A 22,664-nucleotide genomic window follows, 5' to 3' on the forward strand; every position below is an offset into this window, starting at 1 on the left:
ATATCAAGCATGGAACAGTTAACATAACAATTCAAAGAGTGGAACCCAATGACATGTTAACAAATACAGAGCTAACACAAATAGTGTTGTTCAGAGTCCTAACATTACAGTACCTCGGTATATTCTTGTATATTTCTTATCTAATATCAATTTTAAGACATGAAGAATAATAAAACAAATAAAAAGAAATTAATATCATTTTTGTACTTTAACATCTATGATGAACATTTTAAATTCTATAATTTCTTTTAGATTTTATTTGACCTAGAAACTAATCAATTAATTCTAATTAATACAACCTGCTAATTTATAAGTATTGATGAACAAATGTGCTGAAAAATAGGCAACCTTCAAATAAAACATCATAAAAAGCTGTCAAGTTAGATAGTACTGAATGGAAGAAATTCTACTGTTACAATATTGAAGTTCATCAAAACATTGAGAAAATAAGTGTTCCATGAAATTAAGTCTTGTTTTCCTCATTTTGAAATTCTTAGCAACTATTGAAATTCAAATTTAATGAGCCCAAAAATTCTTTGATATATTATAAAAGTAGATTTTTTTTTGTTCTAGAAAAGTAGAAATTTATTGAAAACATTAAAATCTATCAATGATTTTAAGTTGTACACACTTGGATTTCTTTAGGTACTCAACTGGTTTGCTGCAGTACTAATACTTGGTGAGAAACAGAACTAAATGCAATTATAAGCATTGATAAGCAAGCCCTAAATAACAACTAAAAATGTCCACCAAAACTTTGTGGTTTTTACTTATGGGAAATGGATATTAACCATCCAAATCCATCCTTACATGAATTGCTACATTTTATGAACTGTATACTATTTTTGTATACTTATGTTTTCTGTGAAACTAAGCTAAACAAATCCTGTCCTCCTCAGAACTGAAATTAAAAGAGAGATGACATTTACGTTATTAATGAATGGTTATTAAATTGATAAAATAAGATCAGTAATTGATTGTTTTAAATAAATGTATTACAGTATAAGTATATCAAATTATTCTATGTTAATTTAAATATTTAGATATCAAGAGAAAAGAAGGATGTATTTTAGTAATAGATTGGACAGGCACCTCTGCAGTAGTTGTACAAACTCTTTTGTTTGATTAATCAAGGAAATGAGAACAACATTAACCAAATTCTAAGACTGATAGAATTCAACAGTCTGAAGCTTCAGACAAATGTTCTAGCCAATTCACAGTGTAAACTTACAGTAAAGCAGTTCTGAAGGAGACAAGTGTGAAACATCAAACAATATTTATTGCCACACATCACAGCGAATAGTGTTGGAATGATTTTATTACTTCAACCAAATTTACCATAAAAAATAATGTTCAGATTTATGAAGCCTAACAAGCTTCTACAACACTGCCACAAAGTCAAGACCCTTAGCTAACTGTATAAACATCCCAGTTTAACAGATGTCCGATACATATAAAGGACAGGCGTGTGCTAGTAGCAACACCTGGTGTGTAACAGATTTTAGATGACGGATGGCATTTTAATGATCCCTGAATATTTTTGTCTGTTCGCTCTCACACACAACATCACAGCCTGTGTCAGGACTGTTCACCATCACACTCCTTTTCTTCCTCAGGTGCCTGGTCATTATCTGTTTGTTGCTGCTGCAACTGTTGCTGTTTCAGGTGTTGCAAATGCTGCAATTTCTTCAGCAACTCTGCATCATTTTTCTGTTTTATAGCCATCACTAAGTCTTTAATCTCTTGTCGTTTCTTTTTCATTCTCTCCTCCGTGAACCAATTTTGTAAACACTTGATTGGAAATGAGTAGTCCACCAAAGGATCCTGAAAAGGAAGGAAACCCTTTTTCATACTATGACAATTAGATAAACATAAATTTAAAAAGTAAAATATCAAAGGGATTTTACATTGTTGAAAATAAAACTATGGAAAACCAGGAGGAATGATTGTGCAATCATTAACAGGGCTTTTTATAGACTTTTGGACTTCTGCACTCAATCATAAGGATTTTCATGAGTAACATTTAGGTAAAAAAATATATATATAAAGGCATGTATTTCTATGTGAATTGATAAATAAATCTTTTTATTTGAAATCATTGGAAATGGAAAGTGGAAATCTGAAACATCACATGGATCCATAACAATGACAGCTGTGTGTATACAGAGCTGGTGCAACTATTATATTTCATAACGTAAATGTTACTTTTACAAATGGTTCAACTTTCGCTGTTTTGTCAAAGGTTTGAAGCAAAAAGACTTACTAGGTTTTTCATGTAGTTTTACTACATCCTTGAAAATAGCAAACAATAAAATAACTTTATAATATCAACATATAAAACCTGCTAAATTTCAGATAACGAGAAAATGCTATATAAGGAAGGTTCCGTTTTATTGACGTTTATAAAAATACCTCAAAGAAGCTCTGTGCATACTGCAAAACATAGAGGCCACAGTCACTGAAGTTGGTCTGTTGAGGGACTCGGGGTGTGCAGCCACGTATACGCTCCTTCAGGTTAAACAAATTGTCTTTCTTTGTGTTCCACTCCACTTGAAGGTACCTGTTGTACAGCCATGAGATGTTTAGTGATGTTAAAACATAATTGAATCTTTGTATATGTATTAAATAATATGTCAACTGTTTTGTAACACTAAAGTACAAAACCGGGCCTTATATTTTGAAAGCTAAGCCTGAAAAGTGAATCTTAAATGCTGTGACAATATCTGACACAAATAAACTAAATCTTGACTTTTCCACAATCACCTTTGTGAAACAATTAATACGACGGTAGTTTTGGTCTTTTAAAATATGTAAACTTCAATGCACCTATACCGTGGATCCAGAATAATTGTTAAGATGTTTTATTTTCAAAACTACACACAAATTATAAAAAGACCTTTCTCTAATTAACACTGCATTACATTGTGAAAGTTTAAAATTATTTTTAATTTGATTTGGAGATAACCTCAGGAATTCACTGTGTTGACAGTACTGTGATCATTACAGATCACCTGCAAACTACAGATGATGGGCTATAACTTACTCTTTCAGTATTGTGACGATTCTAGCTTTGTTTGGGCCAGCCAATGAATCAAATATCAATACACATGGTCTGAAACAAAATAGATCAGTTTTTTATCATTAGCAAGACATAGGAGATATTGATTTGTTATTTATCAATATACAATTGATTTACTATGCTGCTGTACCAAATAATACAATATTGTCAATGAATGTAAAGAAGTCTATATGTCACAATCTGTACATACATACCAAGCAGAAAAGGACAATATGCAATCAATTTGAAATATCACAGATGACAATATATTTGGGAACAGAATAAAACCCTTATCTCTCTTTCATAAGAAATAGAACTAAATTTGGTGTCTCGACGAAGAAATGGAGTCCAATGGAAAGTTTACACCATTTTGGTATATTACTCCTTAAGATATGCCTATATATAAAGATGATATAAGTTTGACATCATCTATAGTAAAAACTGGTTTTAATACTAACGCTCTTTGTCCACTTTCCACAAAACATTTCTTGCTCTCTGCCACCTCATCATAACTTTGTATTATCCGACCACGTAGTTCCTAAAACAAAAATATTCCAAAGTTAGTATTTTGGGCCTCAAATAAAAAACAAGTTTTGCACCTAAATCAATAGTCCTTCTTGATAAAGTGATTCAGAAGACCTTTTCAGTGCAAGTGTATCACTGGTACTCATTCAGATACTTGTACACCCACTTTTGAAACTTAAGGTGATGACCAGGTATGATATATATTTCCTTGACAAAGATTCAGAACACAGATGAAAAGATTAAAAAAGTAAATAGAGACTAGCAATTCTTGTGAAACTGTTCAAGAGATTGCCCCACTGCAATCATAATTTTGTCTGATCATTTCAAGATATTTTTACTATATAAAATCAGTCTTTTCAAGACATATTAGAGGATCAAATGTTGTTTATGACACACTGGCCTAATAATTAGATTGAGCCAACACTTTTTAAATACTATTTCATAGCTCTCCATATGCACACCTTTGGGGGCACTTTTGTGGAGCTACAGTAAGCTGGTGTATACTGAGTTTTGTGTTGAGGCATTGTAATAGGAGTAGAGACAGGTGTCGAGGTGGGTGTTGACATAGTTGTCTGTGGCACAGAGGTGGTGGGCGTCGTCTCTGTGTCCATGGGTTTCTCTTCATTGTTCTCCTCCACATCTTCCTACAATCACAAATTACGTAACAGGTATTAAATGTTTAACATCAGGTCTTTAAAAATACCTCCGACTTTATGGACACTAAGTTCTCGTCTATATAAGTCACTATTGTGAGATATATTTGTGAATTTTTCAAACCTTTTTGGTTTTATGTTATAATAATAAAAAGAGATGATACATACCTCCATAGCCTCGCCTGCATTGTCAGAACCAGGTGTAGGCATGCTATCAGTCAACCCTTCACTGTCCTGCTGAACTGGAGTACTGACCTGTTCTCCAAAAACCTTCTCCAAACGATGCTTTGGTATATAGAAAATGTTTTCATTCATAAGTAATCCTGGGTAACAGATGATGGCCAGGAACCAATGGGAACTGCAAGCAATGAAAACATTGTAGAGAATTTAACACAAATGATTATATTACAATAAAATCTCTTCACAACTGCTTTTGTCGTACTATTTTACAGCCCCAATTTATCACAACCAGATTCTTATTTTGGACAAATAATTTACTGTAAATGGAGAATTACTCTCGTTACTTAATATTCATTCGTTGCAGTCTTTTACCAATAGACTGAAAATAAATAGTGATGGAAAATTTGATGTTTAAGCTGACATATATGTTTCATGTACTTTAGCAAAAATTTTCTGCGAGAGCAAAACAAAACAAAAATAAAATCCTCACGTGAATGATTTACCAAAACAAACATCATTTAACATATTTGTTTTGATTTTGTTAAGTAATGGACATTCAACACTTCATAATGGCCAAAATGACAGGGGAAAATGCATAGCACTTTACTATTATCACCTGTACAAAACAATCATCCATTTACTGTGGTTAATTTGATTCAGGTTTATACAGATAATTTTCTTGAAAAAAAAAATTTAATATAAAAAACTAACTGTTCATTGATGGGAATCACAATGAAATCTTTCTCAAACAGATCCACATGCTTTGTCCACTTCTTCACAGCAGCATGTCTTCTCTCTGCAGGACTGAAATCAGCAATTTTTGCAAAACTTAGAATGCTGACAAGGTTAAACACACTCTTTTTTTTTTATCTAAGGCTCATAGCAATTAAGTAATACTTAAAGAAATAGACTATACTGATATTGGGAGATGAAGTTTGTGCTTTAAGTATTGGGCCTGTGTAAAGCTTACATAAGATCTTAACACATACTGATTCCTTCAAAAGTTCAGCACTTTGTATTATATGGGGGAAAATAGAGGAAACATCACTAAAGATTGTATCAAAATAAAGCATACAGCACAATATAGTATTCACATCTGTTTCAGATAAAATATGAAAATACATACGTGAGAGCAGAGTCTGCCACTCGGCCTTGCCGCTGAGTCAGACGTTTAAAGAAAAAGGAACTGAAGATATGTGTCCTCTTTCTGACTTCTTCACTCAGTACTTCCCGGAACAGGAATCTGCTCACAAGCAAACACATTTCATTTGAAATTGACCCATAAAATACTTATGCTGTACATGAAGGCACATATACAAATCTACCTATATAAGAAAAATGTAAACAAAAATTTGCATTGTCAAGTTCCTATTAATTGCTAACTATTTTTTGTTTCATGAATGAAAATATTTTTTGTTATATAGATAAAAAATGTCTTTTTTTCTTTTGAACTTGTGTTTTTGTATTTGTTTAAGTAGAAATGTTGTGTCATCAACAATAGTCCTGAATATGAAAAATTTGACGTAACCTACCATGAAAATGTTGATATAACCTGCCATGAACGATTCAATGTCTCAATGTGTCAATGTTGTTTGCTAGTCCCTAGAACTTTGGAACATCAAAGTTTGACAGTACTTAACAACATGCTAGATGCAGGTGCCCGTAATCAGAAATTCTGTAGATACGAAGGTCATGCAAGCCTGGTGGCAAACATGAAATTAATAGTTGATGCTGTTCAACAATCTTGACATAATCACATCTTATCCATGTGTGTCTGATTCTGGCAGGAAACACATTTTTATTAATTGTGATTTATGCCGAAGTACTGACTAATGAAGCATTAACCATAACAATGATGTGATGATTATTTGATAACAGGTTTTTTTTAATTCAATATGGGATTCATCATTTGAACTTTAATCTCTTACTTCACTTAGGTATTATTTTTTCTTGCCATTTTTTTTTTAGTAGTTGAAATATTGAAATATTTCATTTTTTTCATACACATATTCTATCGCTACATTGAGTGATTTGCTCTCTAAATCTCACAGTGTACTGGCAAGTTATCTCTTTTTAACTCCCGCTACACAAGATTCCGAGATGGGAAATGGTCCATTTGTGATCACATTAACTCCCATTAGGAAGCAGGAATTATGTGCTTCATTAGTAACACTTCTATATAAAACTGATGATATTCTCTCATAATAATTACATAATAAGTAATTTGTTTTCTAGATCCAAAATGTTTGTGTCCATTAACTGCAAATTTAATGTCAATCTGGTGAAGAAGTTAGTACGTTAAATTTGACAAACAAGTTCAGCAACATTTTGGGTAATGAATATTCAAAGGGGAACATTTTCAAGCCAATTTTCAATTTTCTTTGGAGATATATCACGTATACTCTGAAGAAATGGGCCACACCTTGCATGTGATAGCCACGAAGGTTTACAATACTTACCTCAGATAGAAATCAATGATGACATCATTGAGGAACTCGCCTTCATTCAAACAGTACAGGTCTTCGTTTGTAACTGCTATACCACCAGGAGTAGGGGGAGGTGGGTATGTTATCAATCTACAAAATCAAGATATCATTAACAAGTTGTGGCCTTCAAAATCAAGTAGATTCTAGATAGTTTAACACTACAAATTCTCAATTTTTTCGCAACTTTCAATCTTTCAAGCAAGATTTTGTATGACTCTCAAAAACCTGCATTTTTGATTCATAAAATTGCAAAAACTGATACTGTTTAACTCTATATCATGTGTGATCTGAAAGTTCCAGGGAAAAGCATGTCTCAAGCGGACCTTTTTCAAAATGTTTTACCTCTATAAACAATGAAGTAGAAATAATACCATACATGATATATAATATAGAATGCACACTATCTATGCACCTATGTTAAATTACCTTAAAGCCAATTATTTTCGCTGATTACAATATTTTGCTATTTTGTGCTACATTAACATGAATGCAAAACTTAAATCTGTGAAATAATGACATGCATGTTTTCAATGTCCTTTTAAAGTTAGAAAATTCATTCCAATATAATTCAATTGTTTTAAAAGCAATTCATAAAAAATTTGACTGTAAAAATAGCCAGCAGCACAGTATATGAATATTAGTGAATTTCAGCTGTGTGAAGATTTCATTTGTCTATCACTTTCCTTGTACATTACAGTGTCAAATTGCAATAATGACTTACTTTTCTATTGGTCCAGAAAACATAATGCGAGGAGGGGAAGGAGAACGCTCTCTCTGGCCAAGACTGGTGTCCATATCAGAGTTGTCTGCCCCAAATTCTGTGTTGTTGGATTTTGTCATGGTATTGTTAACACAGGGGGGTTCTGTCTTCATCGCATTTGTGTCCATATCAAAAGCAGGATTTGGCATCCTCTTACTTAAGAATGATGTGCTGATAAGAAGCTGTTGGGATTCTGTATGACTCAACATCTCAATAAAATTCTGATCTTTGTTGTTGATAGTTTGTTGATAACCTTCTAGGACTCGTAGTGTGTTTTTCTGTTCTTGCAAGGATACTGACTGTAACAGCAGCACTATGTACTGGTATTTCAAGTCTGAAATTAAAAATCAAACATAATCTAATGAATAAAAGTCTACATTGCTTAATGGACCAATTAAGAAATGTGTTCTTATCAAGTCACAAAATATTTGCATCAAGATTCAATTTCTGTTATGTTTCTCATTTTTGACAACTTGAAGATGGGAGTGCAGAACCGTTTTCCTTTTCAAATAAAAAATTCACACTTTAGTTACTATTAACATCTCTATTTTTGCTGGTGTCTGTTTGACTTATACAATAGTTCTGAATATCTGCATATATTTCACTCACAATTCCAGCCACATTTTTTATTTCAAAAGTGTTAAATGGTGTCCTTTATCTTTCACCCTGATGGATGACCATTGAAATTTAATTAGGTATAGAACTTGGTGGGGTGAAGCTACTGCGTAAATATGAACTAAAACTTCAAGGAGTTTGTGAGATTGGTATCTTGTACACAAGGGTTTTATTTCCAAGGTTTGACAAAAATGACCTTTTGACCTTTAACCTTGACCCATGAACATCATTATCTTACCAAGTGTAGACCTTGACGAGGGGATGTTATGTTGTGAATATGTGATGTTTAGTGTGAATATGAACCTTCACCAAAATTAAGTCAAGTGTAGACCTTGATGAGATGATAGTGTGAATATGGACTAGATTTACTGTTCACAAAATACACTAAGTTATCATGAATACACACAAGGACAGATAGATGCATGCAGACAGTTATCACTATGTAAATTGCGGTTATAATAACAGCACCCAGCAAATGCACTTGTCAGCTCATCCTGATGAGAGGATTTTGGCAAAAGACAAGTGATTTTTACTGACTAGTCCTTCAGTGGAATATATTTTTTTCATATAATTCCATGTACGTATAAAATAAAAGCTGTCTACCTAACTGCTGACCATCATGCGTTCTTTTAGGGACTTTACAATGAAAAATCATAAAAATTTCAGCACATCATAAGATAAGTTTGTGCCTCCTACAACAAACACTGATCATGTTATCGGTAAAGAAGTCCTAGGTTATCTGAATGGAAATAGCTATGGAAAATTGCTTTTTTAACAGGATAACCAAAAAATATAAAGACATTTGCCACAAGACAACCAACTTCAAAGAAAACAGTACCCATAATGATATTCAGCAAACATCTTATTGTATAATTATTATGATAGCATTAAGCTTTCTAGAGGCTCTTCAAAAAATATATATCGCAAGTTCTCATGTAAAATTGCCTACTCACTAATGACTTCACAATTCTAACATTGGACGTTCTTGAAATTGTGTCTAATTGAGTATAATTACTGTTGGTAACTGTTTTATTAAAACATTCACCAGATATCAACAACTGATTCACATCTGAACTTTTGAATTAAAGTCTGTTACATGGTGTGTTAGTGCTATAAGCATGGTTATGAAAATCTTGCATGTAAATTTTCCAGACTAGTGACTTCCTCTTCTGGCCAAATACTTTTAACCAAGCCACAAATATGACGGCCTAAAGGCGTTTTTTCTGGGCTCTGACTCATTAGTAAGAGGTCATTAGATGTGAAACTAGCCTTTGTCCACAGGATTGAAGTAAGGTTCTGAAGAATTTGGTGGAGGTGTTTTATTTGTCATTTCCAGCTGTTTTCTCAGTTTGCCTCCAAAGTCTACTGTGGTATGAATAAATATGACCGGTGTAGATTTCTTCAAGTGTAACAAGCACTGGTTCATCTCTGATGGTGCTATGTTGAATTTATGAGTGTTCTCCTCACCTGTAAACACAAGTAAATTGTAATATTTGAATCTCATAAAAAAATTTCAATCATTTATATTGACTTCATATCAACATATGAGTGATGATATACAAAATGCTCCAAATAATGCCAATATGTAACGAAAATGTACTTAAACCAAACCTATCATTGTTAAATTGCAGATTTCTCTCTCTCTATTAATCAAGTTTTTCACAATAAATATCAACAACATGCATATTTGATGTTCAAGCAGAACTACTTACAAATATTAACAGTGGAATCATAACAGTTTAAAGTATGTGTATTTAAAAAGTAAAAAAAAATCTGAATTTCAACGAAGCTTTCAGTTAGGATCTATAGATCAACGTTTTATTTCAGATCAAACTAAAATTATGACAAATACTTTAGCATGAAGAAATTACCTGAACAGTTTAATTATTATTTACACATGTTTTTCTTTACATTGTATGCGATGCATTTAGTACAACTAACGTTTATAAACCATTAAATAAACTGGTTGGTAAGTTTGTTAAGTAGAAAGTAACACAAACCGCTTTCTTCTAGACCCTCATATCCTTCAATCAAGGCAAACAAGACTGACTAGTATGAGCTGATAGCTTGTTTCACAATTGTTGTCGTGAAGTAAAATTTCATTTGTAGTTAGGTCATGTATTAAAAATAACATTTTTTGACAAATGATCACAATTTCTGATCCATGGACAAGATATGGCTTTTAACTTACACTCCATAAAGATTTGCACACCATCATCTGAAATAAGGATAGGTTCTATAGGAGTGCCCTTCAGTGAACCAACTTTGACACTTCGGGCATTGAGTGTAAGACTTCCTGATGATTGTGACTGTAGGGGAATGGCCACTGGTTTCGGCGTGTCAACCTTTACTAGGGGTTCTGGTGAAGGAGTATTGGACTGAGTGTTGGTATTCCATTTTGACATAAGATTTCCTTCCTTTAAAATAGAAATTTTGAAATTTTGATAAAATTTAAACTTCGCCATTCACAAGGTCAAGAAGATAATGAAATATGGAACAACCAACTTTGCCAGCTACAAAATAAGTACAAAATATGATATCACAGTAACTTGCAAAGGAACAAAATATTTAAGAAAAATGATTCATCAGCCATTGAAATTTTCAATATTTTTCAAAATGAAAAGAATTATCATAAATATGTAGAGAGAACACTGTTGTAAACATATTTCTTTACTGTCCTAGTTCTTTCAGGGAACTGAAAGCCAGTACAGTTAAAAAGTTATGATTTCACATTCATAAACTTTATTCAAAAATGAAAATATTGAAAATATTACCTTGTCTTCCATTTTGCTAATTCTGCTGTTTTTAAATGTTGGTGAATTCCGAGAAGGAATGATTGACACTAGTTTAGACAATTCATCATCTTCCTCAGTCTTTTTGGAGACAGTATTTGATTGGTTTTTGCTCTCGTTACAAGATAAAGCACTAGAAGAGCCATTTTTAGATGGAGTCTGAACACATGACGTGGAGAGATTTTCTAAATTTGCGATTTGAGTAGCAGTATCTTCTTCCTCATCTGAGGATACAATCACAGTAACTGGAAAGAAAAAGTTAAACACATGACTTTTTACTATTAAAAGGATAGCCAAACTTAAAGGAACACTAAATTAATTCTATCTTGCTTTATTAAGAGTTTCAATATTTACAAAATCTTTTTATTTCCCACTTTCCTCTCATTTAAGCAATAACTTTGATTTTTTTCTATTTTTCATTTACTGATTATAATTTTTTGTCCACTGAAAAACTATAGAATAAGAATACAATAGGCAGAGCAATATAAACCTTCCCACGCTGAAAAAATGTTCATGATTTATCATACTGAAATGCAAATATAGAAATGGTAACAAAGACTTGAGAAAGATTAACATTATGAGAACGTGATGGGGAAGAAATTTGTCCAAATACAGTCAAATTAAAGTTACACTCAGAAAAATACAACTTAGTCATTGCGATTACCAGGTAAGTCTACAACGTTTGAAGGAGATGGGTTGGAAAATATTGGAGGCAATATCTAGACAAAAGAAAGATGACACCAGAAGGACAACCAATACCATATCATAATACATGCATAATATAGACATATAAAACCTGGAGTATCTCAAACTAAACCTACCACATCTCTATGTAAGTAATTTTTTGAAGTACATACCTGGTTCCACATATTTTTTACTAGGTGTGATGCGGACCATGTTGTAGGTTCGTCCTTGGTTATTTATTCTTCGTCCTCTCTGGGACACACTTCGTACACTCAGCACAGCACTCTTATATGGTTGAGACTGTCCTTGAATTTTTTTACCATAAAAGGAGTCTTTAGTCACAACACCAGTACTTTGTTCATTTTTTGATTCACTACTATCCAGCTTTTGTCGTTTCACTGGTTCCTTTTTCACATTATTTGGGAACTTTCTATTGCACCTTTCACACGAATCTGTCCTGGCACTAGTGTATCCACAAAACTTACAGTGAACCACATATTCTCCATCATCCTAGAAGACAGCATATCAATATTAGTGACAAGAAATGGAACAACTGCAACATTGTACCGACATCATGTCTTAATTCCTTAATGTTAACATCAAAGAAATGAAGCAAAATATATATAAAAAATATAATTATTACACCATGGTTGACACGTGATCAATTCATCAACAACTGAAAAAAGAATGAACTTCTTTACCTCATTTTGTCGTTTTACACTGGATGTATCTTCCATCTTATTTTCTCCTTGACTAGAATCGTCTACAATACAATAAAATAAATGCACTTTTAATTCATGTTTTTCCAATCCATTTCAGGATCAGGTATATGGACCATTTGAGTTTCGGGTACTGATAAATCGACATGAAAAGAGGGTAAACATCTTCCTTCTTACTCCAGGTGTGTATTTAAGATAGGAAAAGGAAAGAGTATTGGAATATAATTTTACTTGACAGAAATTAATCCATATGGGCTTATTACAGGACAAGGAAACAGCATTGGACAACAATAAATACCAGTGGGATAAAAAACATGGTATTAAGTTCAAGAATGGAGACTAGAACAGGAAAAAAACTGTTATGAGCGACCTACTATATGATGAGGACACAACTAAGTATGTGTGAACAATGTACAGTATGATGAAGACATAACTAAGTATGTGTGAACAACGTACAGTATGATGAGGACATAACTATGTATGTGTGAACAATGTACAGTATGATGAGGACATAACTAAGTATGTGTGAACAACGTACAGTATGATGAGGACATAACTATGTATGTGTGAACAATGTACAGTATGATGAGGACATAACTAAGTATGTGTGAACAACGTACAGTATGATGAGGACATAACTATGTATGTGTGAACAATGTACAGTATGATGAGGACATAACTAAGTATGTGTGAACAATGTACAGTATGATGAGGACATAACTATGTGTGAACAATGTACAGTATGATGAGGACATAACTAAGTATGTGTGAACAATGTACAGTATGATGAGGACATAACTATGTATGTGTGAACAATGTACAGTATGATGAGGACATAACTAAGTATGTGTGAACAACGTACAGTATGATGAGGACATAACTATGTGTGAACGTCGTACTGTATGATGAGGACATAAATATGTGTGAACAATGTACTGTATGATGAGGACATAACTAAGTATGTGTGAACAACGTACTGTATGATGAGGACATAACAGTATGATGAGGACATAACTAAGTATGTGTGAACAATGTACAGTATGATGAGGACATAACTAAGTATGTGTGAACAACGTACAGTATGATGAGGACATAACTAAGTATGTGTGAACAACGTACAGTATGATGAGGACATAACTAAGTATGTGTGAACAACGTACTGTATGATGAGGACATAACTAAGTATGTGTGAACAACGTACTGTATGATGAGGACATAACTAAGTATGTGTGAACAACGTACTGTATGATGAGGACATAACTAAGTATGTGTGAACAATGTACAGTATGATGAGGACATAACTAAGTATGTGTGAACAATGTACAGTATGATGAGGACATAACTAAGTATGTGTGAACAATCTACAGTATGATGAGGACATAACTAAGTATGTGTGAACAACGTACAGTATGATGAGGACATAACTAAGTATGTGTGAACAATCTACAGTATGATGAGGACATAACTATGTGTGAACAACGTACAGTATGATGAGGACATAACTATGTGTGAACAATGTACAGTATGATGAGGACATAACTATGTGTGAACAATGTACAGTATGATGAGGACATAACTAAGTATGTGTGAACAATGTACAGTATGATGAGGACATAACTAAGTATGTGTGAACAATGTACAGTATGATGAGGACATAACTAAGTATGTGTGAACAATCTACAGTATGATGAGGACATAACTAAGTATGTGTGAACAACGTACAGTATGATGAGGACATAACTATGTGTGAACAATGTACAGTATGATGAGGACATAACTAAGTATGTGTGAACAATCTACAGTATGATGAGGATATAAATAAGTATGTGTGAACAATGTACAGTATGATGAGGACATAACTATGTGTGAACAATGTACAGTATGATGAGGACATAACTAAGTATGTGTGAACAATGTACAGTATGATGAGGACATAACTATGTATGTGTGAACAATGTACAGTATGATGAGGACATAACTAAGTATGTGTGAACAATCTACAGTATGATGAGGACATAACTATGTGTGAACAATGTACAGTATGATGAGGACATAACTAAGTATGTGTGAACAATGTACAGTATGATGAGGACATGATGAGGACATAACTATGTATGTGTGAAATGTATGTGTGACAACTACAGTATGATGAGGACATAACATGTGTGAACAATGTACAGTATGATAAGGACATAACTAAGTATGTGTGAACAATGTACAGTATGATGAGGACATAACTAAGTATGTGTGAACAATGTACAGTATGATGAGGACATAACTATGTGTGAACAATGTACAGTATGATGAGGACATAACTATGTGTGAACAAGTATGTGTGAACAATATGTGTACAGTATGATGAGGACATAACTAAGTATGTGTGAACAATCTACAGTATGATGAGGACATAACTAAGTATGTGTAAGTATGTGTGAACAACTAAGTATGTGTGTACAGTATGATGAGGACATAACTAAGTATGTGTGAACAATCTAAGTATGTGTACAGTATGATGAGGACATAACTATGTGTGAACAATGTACAGTATGATGAGGACATAACTATGTGTGAACAATGTACAGTATGATGAGGACATAACTAAGTATGTGTGAACAATCTACAGTATGATGAGGACATAACTAAGTATGTGTGAACAATCTACAGTATGATGAGGACATAACTATGTGTGAACAATGTACAGTATGATGAGGACATAACTAAGTATGTGTGAACAATGTACAGTATGATGAGGACATAACTAAGTATGTGTGAACAATGTACAGTATGATGAGGACATAACTATGTGTGAACAATGTACAGTATGATGAGGACATAACTAAGTATGTGTGAACAACGTACAGTATGATGAGACATAACTATGTGTGAACAATGTATGATGAGGACATAACTAAGTATGTGTGAACAATGTACAGTATGATGAGGACATAACTATGTGTGAACAATGTACAGTATGATGAGGACATAACTAAGTATGTGTGAACAATGTACAGTATGATGAGGATATAAATAAGTATGTGTGAACAATGTACAGTATGATGAGGACATAACTAAGTATGTGTGAACAATCTACAGTATGATGAGGACATAACTATGTGTGAACAATGTACAGTATGATGAGGACATAACTAAGTATGTGTGAACTAAGTATGTGTGAACAATGTACAGTATGATGAGGACATAACTAAGTATGTGTGAACAATGTACAGTATGATGAGGACATAACTAAGTATGTGTGAACAATGTACAGTATGATGAGGACATAACTATGTATGTGTGAACAATGTACAGTATGATGAGGACATAACTATGTGTGAACAATGTACAGTATGATGAGGACATAACTAAGTATGTGTGAACAATGTACAGTATGATGAGGACATAACTATGTGTGAACAATGTACAGTATGATGAGGACATAACTAAGTATGTGTGAACAATCTACAGTATGATGAGGACATAACTAAGTATGTGTGAACAATCTACAGTATGATGAGGACATAACTAAGTATGTGTGAACAATCTTCTGTACTGTACTTAACCAAGTATGATCTAATTATAGACTTGAATTGAAATTATGCTCTTCAGTTTTTGTTAATAAAAAATAAGGACATCTTACCTTCAGCAGAATTTTCTGCATCACCCTCGTATCTTCCTCCCAGTGAATGGTTTTGCATTGGATGTATTGGTGGTCTAAACAAATATGATTCATGCATATGTGAATAAATTACCACAAAGATTACAAGGAGCTCCAGTTAACTTCAAAGAAATTTCTTTTTTGATCTATCTGTATTGAATTTACTGAATTGAAATAAATGTATTTCTGTTAAACATGGCTTTGTTTGTCAATCAATCATATTCTCTGATAAAATTATCAACTAAATAAGCAATAAGTTTACGAAAACACCACGACTATATTATAAAGTTTCACAATGATCCAATACAGTTCAGGGTTTTCCATAAGAGCCGGTCACCAGCCAATTTGACCGGCTACTTTGATCATTTGGCCGCCTACACCAATCCAGTTCCGTACACGACTACACGGCAGGCCAGCCTCCTACTTTCACTACACAGCCTACTACTAACAAAATTATGGAAAACCCTGACAGTACAATATTTAAACATAAACAACATCTGTTGCTTTTATACATTACAACATATTTTTGTTATCCTACCTTCCTAGGTATTTGTCCGAAGGATAGCTTGTATGAATAAATGTCCGGCCATTGGGTAATATCACCTCATCGCTCTTTCTAAAAACAAAAGAACATAAACCATTTCTACATACCAATTAAATCATAAACAGGTTAGTCTATTTTTGTTGCAGCTTTAGATGATAGCAAAAATTGTCAATTTTAATTTTCCATGAAAGTGTTAAACAATATACATGTGAATCTAAGCAGAGATATTACTGGATGGCATTAAGGGGCCATTTGCCCCTCATCAATTAAATTGACCCCTCCATATTTCTGTGTTCTTTCAATTCTACATAGAATGGCCCCTCTAAATTCCAAACATTGACTAAAATTTGCTGAAAATGACTGTTACTCTCAGCTCCCAAGATATTCCCTCATCAAAACATTTAGTAACTCATTGACAGTCGTAATATATAAAGTAACCCTAAAATGCCAATAACAAGAGAATAAAAAATGTGCAATATGTCACAAGTCTGTTCTTCTTAAAGGGGCATCAATATGAGAACATTTCTTTTGTTATTGATAGTACACATTTTATACACTTCCAGTTATGTTTCTATGCTTTCTTGTTATTCAAAGACGATTTCCGAGGTCCATCTTCACCATTTCTTTGTTTCTGGAAACCCCTCTCTAATTTAGCACTGATAATGTCACCTGATAGTTTAGAAAATGGGGCAGCTCATTTTGATCAAATATATACATTCCTGCAAATCGTAAAGCAAAGCCAAAAGTATTGGATGCTATTTCGGAGTTTTGATATTTTGTCCATTAACATGGCAGTGATGTTATGTTCCAAGTCTGTAGTAAAATATCAGTAGGTATGAATGAAATGATGCATGTACATATATTTATTAAAGATCTAGAGAGAGAGAGAGGGATTCCAAGAAACTGCATTATATCTTGTATCATCAGTAAGTTGATTGCCGAGGGCTTAAGACATTCAGTATTGATATAATGGATACACTAAAACTCTATCCTACCTTGGTCTGCCCACTTTCTTTTTTGCCAACATATTAAGACCGGTGGTGTTGCCTTTAAGTACCTTCTCTCCATTACCATCTCCTGCTCCACCACCACTCAAATGGTTAGAGTTGCCGTTATCTATACACAGCAAATTATGCAATTGAAATTAAAACAAACGAAATCATCAAGGTGTAATGTATAATACTAATAAGTAATGAAATATGAAATAATTTTGTGGGAGAATGTGAGATAGGTTTCACTGACTGAAATCTTAATGAATGATATGAAGTATTAACGTAAATCTATAGAAAAAAAATCATAGAAGTGTATTCAAAGGGAAATTTATATATCCACTATACACTACTGCAAAATCATATATTTTTGTGGAACTAAATTTTGCAAATTTCCATAAAATGACTACTTTGTGACACTCGATTCTGTGGATAAATATAGCTCATTAAACCTACTTATTTTACAGTTAGTGAACATATGTATTTGCAGATGAAGAGTACAGAGAAAAATCAATGTAAATAAATCTCCCATGAAAATGATTAATCTACAGTATATGTAAGAAATCCTCATTTCAAAAAAAAAAATCAACTCTTGGTAATTTTGTAATGACTGTGATTTAAAGACAAATGTTTTTTAGACAAAAAAATCAGAACACAATATTGTAAAACCCTTTCTGCAAATCATCTCAAACCAATTTATATGTTTATTGTACTTCATCCTGACCAGCTATTGGAATTTTTCAACTTTTCAAAAAACAATTTTAAAAAGTTATTTGCATTGCAAGCATTCATAGACTAAAGTCTGATTTCAGATATCAAAATGCCAGGGTAGATTGGGGATTATGACAGCATGCAAGAAATTGTAAAAGAATGTCACACCCTTCAAATTCAACAAGTGTCCATATTTTCTGAACGGATGCTTCTAATGAAACTTACCCTCTATAAAGATGTTGCCATTCCATATCATACTCTTCTGAACTCCATTGCCATGATCTATGATGTAATTTTGACCTGCTTTTAAATTGTTAGTGATTGCAGCAGTGAGTAAGCTCGGTGGAATACCACTACTCGAATCACTGGTACCACTACTTTGTGAGGAATTTTGTGAAGCTACACCATCTTCACTGTTGACCACAATCTCATTCTGTTGACTATCGTCAGCACATACTACAGCACCAGCGTTCACATCTGGAGTTACAGGAGAATCTGCAGCCATTGTATATGTGGGAATTTTCATTCCAAACTGCTGTTGCCCAGAATGTGACACTTGTATTACAGTCTGACCAGCCATGCTAGTCTGCTGTTTTCCAGTCTCAACATTGCATCCTTGTATCCCAGGATGTAACGGGATTTTGACAACCTTTGAAATACTTACAGGATTGACTTTTTGACCTCCATGTGCTGCATCCTTATTTGGGGTTTTACTGCTAGTTGTTACTGTGAACCTTTGGCTACCTGTTGGCAGACTTTCGACTCGAATGATCCTGGCATCACCTGTCGACAGTAGAGCAGACTTCAGCGCCGAAGTAGACCTGTTTGAATCACTAACCACTTTTGCTGTGTTGTGAACCTGATGAACAATATTGTAAGTAGCACTAGTATTAGGTGCACTTGTGCTTATGCAGCTACTCTGGCCTACACTGGTTTTCACACTTTGAGTCACAGCGGATTCCATCTGAATAGCATAGCCATGATCCAACATGGATACCGACTCTCCATCAGAATCATTGGCAACAGTATCAGTATGGTAGAGTCCAGGATTCAAGTCCTGCAGGGATGTGATAATGCTGTTACTTCCACTAGAGGGTGTTGATGTAAGGAAAGTTCCTGTACTGGTAGTGAATGGTTGTTTAATCTTCGGAATGGTATAACCAGCAAAGGAGCCAGCAGTGGGCCCACCTGTACCATGCAATAGTAAGTTTCCTGACCTGGGACTTGGCTGTGTCTGTGGGGCTACAATCTTAAAAGTTCCTTCCCCAGTACCACTGATTATTGTTTTACCTCTACCTCGTCCTCTTCCTCGACCTCTTCCACCACCTCTTGGCCTTCCTGGGCCCCTTCCTCTACCCCTTGTGGTAGTCTCCACCTGAACTACTCCTTGCCCTGCTCCAAAGCTGGAGTTTGAAGTACCTGTAAGTCGTACAATATCATGCAGTAAACTTTTTGATTGTTCTGTTTTCTGACTTATTTGGTAGACCGTGTTTGTGTTTGGAGTTGTGCATATTTGTGAACCTCCAGAATTAGATACAATAACAATTCGGTTTTGATTTGGTGAGTAGTAAGCCTTGTGAGTTCCCTCCACTGATCCAATGTTTACACTAGTTACACTAGGCACTGGTGTGGTGTGTTCTGGAGATTGTACTGGCAAAGACGAATTTGGTATACCCGGCTCAGTATATACTTCAACACTTCTGGAAAAGAACAAAAAAAAATCTTCTTCATACATATCAGACTTATAAAACTAATTTCAAATTCAATATCATATTCTTTACCATCTGTCAACAATGGGCTAAACAAATTGAGAAGATTTTTTTTTTTATTCACCAGCTGAATTTTATTTGCAACTCTTGCCAAACTGACAACTTATACTCCTTGCATGTAATCATAAATGATACATTTTGTTTCAATATTTGTTTCTGTGATGATTTCACAAAAAAAAAAATTATAAAATTTCTCAGTTGCTGGATCCTCTATATAACTAACTAATGCTAGTATTTAATTAATGTTGCACGAAGGTTCTTAGTCTTGCAATTAATCAAAAAATGATCTATATATAATTACATTAACTGTATGTACATGGAAACATTGGCCCTGGTTGTTTTTCCCCTTAAATTCTTTTTAAAACATACAAAAGCTTAAATATCAAACTCAAACCCATATTTTATTTTCAACCTCTGGGTAATAGGTTGAAAGACTAAAAGTTCATTCTTACTCGGTCACTGAATTCAAGTCCACAGGTATAGGGGTTGTCTCGACGGACTGTTCACTATACTGACTGACAGCTGGGTCATATTGCTGTACTTGTTCTGTAACCACGTTTCCAGGCTTTGATGTTGGCCAAATGTTGATGTCGATCACTTCTTGCGTACTGTCTGAGGGGAGGATGTTACTAAACATGTTAGCATTACTCCATCCTTGGTCTGGTTTTTGTTCCTCATTTGCAAGTTCTGTGAAAAAACATACCTCAATGATCAGACATCATTGGCTGTAAATTCACATCATAATAGCACATAGCTGGTAATATTGCTCTTTTAAAACCACTGAATTATGTCTTATCTCGATCAAATTTTCACAATCTGAAGGTAAGATATATAAAACACACACATATAGATCAATATAGCAGTGGGCTGTTCCTTGGAGTTTCTTTCACGATAAATGATTATTTAGATTATATATCATAGTGATTTGTGGATTTAATTGGGAAAATTAAGGGTTAAATTGTGAGTACACAGTTATCAATTTTCAGACATAAAAATAGAGATAAAACTTAATCTTTCTTTCCATCCTGATTTGAGGGCAGAATAAGCATCAAAGAAACAGTGATTGGGAAATAACAGGTCACAGTTGGCACAATACTGTCAGATAATAAATCTGCCTCTTATGTTATTGGAGTTGGGCTCTCTTAGATATACCTCCTACTCATAAGTCCTTTATCTTTAACTTCGAGGTGACTATGACCTATGACCACCAAAATGTGATTTGGTGAAGAACTTCATGGCTATAAGGAGTGAATATAAACTTAATTTGTCCTGTGGTTAATGATTTATCTTGTATGCGATCTGTGCACAAGTTTGATTCGTTCTAGGGTCTTGACTTAACTTATGTTGTTCCTCCTTTCTATATATGTACCAACTCTGCAGCAATTGAAAGCATTAATGCATTTTTTTATCATTATATAGGCCTATAATACCTCCTTTTTGAGACAAATTCCTTTTTGATCCATTATTTTGGCTTCAGCAAACTGTACTGAATATCTGTATATCAATGCATACAAAAAACACCACCACTACACTTTTGTGTAAAAGCCTTTGCAGTTGATTCAAAGCGAAAGTTTAAAGGAAAAATATGGTTGTAATTATCATCATTACCAAAGTTTGTGGATGTACCAAGCGGTTTCTGATAAAGTATGAAATATTAACAGATACATATACCCATACCCAAAATCTTCATTTCGGTAGTATTCCTATTTTTCATACACAAGAAAGCTTGTTGAAAGCTGCCAAGATTATATCAAACCACTGTTTGTTTATTACTTTTTGCAAATGGCCAGAATCAGTGTGACTTAAGTCCATGACTGGATTTTTTTACTATATTTACCTTTTTCCAGCTTAGATCAAGCCAACTTTCTTAACAAAAAGTATCATGCAGTTAAATTCTAGATACATTATTTTTCCACAACACTGTTTGATATTAGTATCTACAACAATTTTTTTTTAAGTTACTGTATGACTTTTTGCTACATCAGCAGTTTCAAGGTTATGTTATGTATACTAGGATTTAATTACAATTTTTCAAGACTTTAGAGTCTGACCCAAGTCTTTGATACTAGATATTTAATGTTAATAAATGCTTGAAGTTATCTTTTCCAGCTGCGGACAGGCTACAACAGGAAGAAGTGACTGACAATTTCCAAAGATATTACTTATCGTTTCAAATCCAAACAAAGAGTTAGCACTGTGAGATTAAAAATCCACAGACTTCTGGCCCTCATGAATTTAGGACTCTCAACGATATAAACCAGAGTGTGGTGTGCATGTGACTACAGTTTGTTATTATTTGCACTATATTCAAAACTAGGTATAAGCATGGGTATAATCTCTGGTTGAATTTTCACGTGCAATCTGTTCACGTCACAGCAGAACTCGATTGGTTCGATTCATACTACTATATCCGAGCAGTAAGTCATTATTGAATAGAACTAGGCCCAAGAATCATGCAAAGAATATTTCCTAACTTTCTTACTGAAAACAAATCATACAAAGTGACAATAATGATTTAAGACAA

The 22,664-nt window shown here is 33.7% G+C and overlaps 1 protein-coding gene across 1 annotated transcript; it reads right to left on the reverse strand.

Moving 5' to 3' along the window:
• Positions 1 to 246: 246 nt before the first annotated feature.
• Positions 247 to 21,603, reverse strand: LOC132564993 (sentrin-specific protease 6-like). Its single transcript, XM_060229600.1, has 21 exons — positions 21,571 to 21,603; positions 20,593 to 20,843; positions 18,597 to 20,071; positions 17,667 to 17,787; positions 16,666 to 16,743; positions 16,110 to 16,183; positions 12,455 to 12,516; positions 11,927 to 12,263; positions 11,052 to 11,314; positions 10,469 to 10,694; positions 9,547 to 9,744; positions 7,624 to 7,996; positions 6,876 to 6,992; positions 5,543 to 5,659; positions 5,128 to 5,220; positions 4,405 to 4,594; positions 4,045 to 4,227; positions 3,517 to 3,596; positions 3,044 to 3,112; positions 2,413 to 2,560; positions 247 to 1,824 (listed from the first exon to the last, which is right to left on the reverse strand). The coding sequence occupies exons 1-21, from the start codon at positions 21,601 to 21,603 to the stop codon at positions 1,579 to 1,581; spliced, it is 4,734 nt and encodes a 1,577-aa protein (XP_060085583.1). The 3' UTR covers positions 247 to 1,578.
• Between the last annotated feature and the right edge of the window lie 1,061 nt (positions 21,604 to 22,664).

The sequence above is a fragment of the Ylistrum balloti genome, unplaced genomic scaffold (assembly GCF_031769215.1).
Source record: "Ylistrum balloti isolate Yb309-2 unplaced genomic scaffold, AGI_CSIRO_Ybal_v1 Utg369686, whole genome shotgun sequence".
NCBI lineage: Eukaryota > Metazoa > Mollusca > Bivalvia > Pectinida > Pectinidae > Ylistrum > Ylistrum balloti.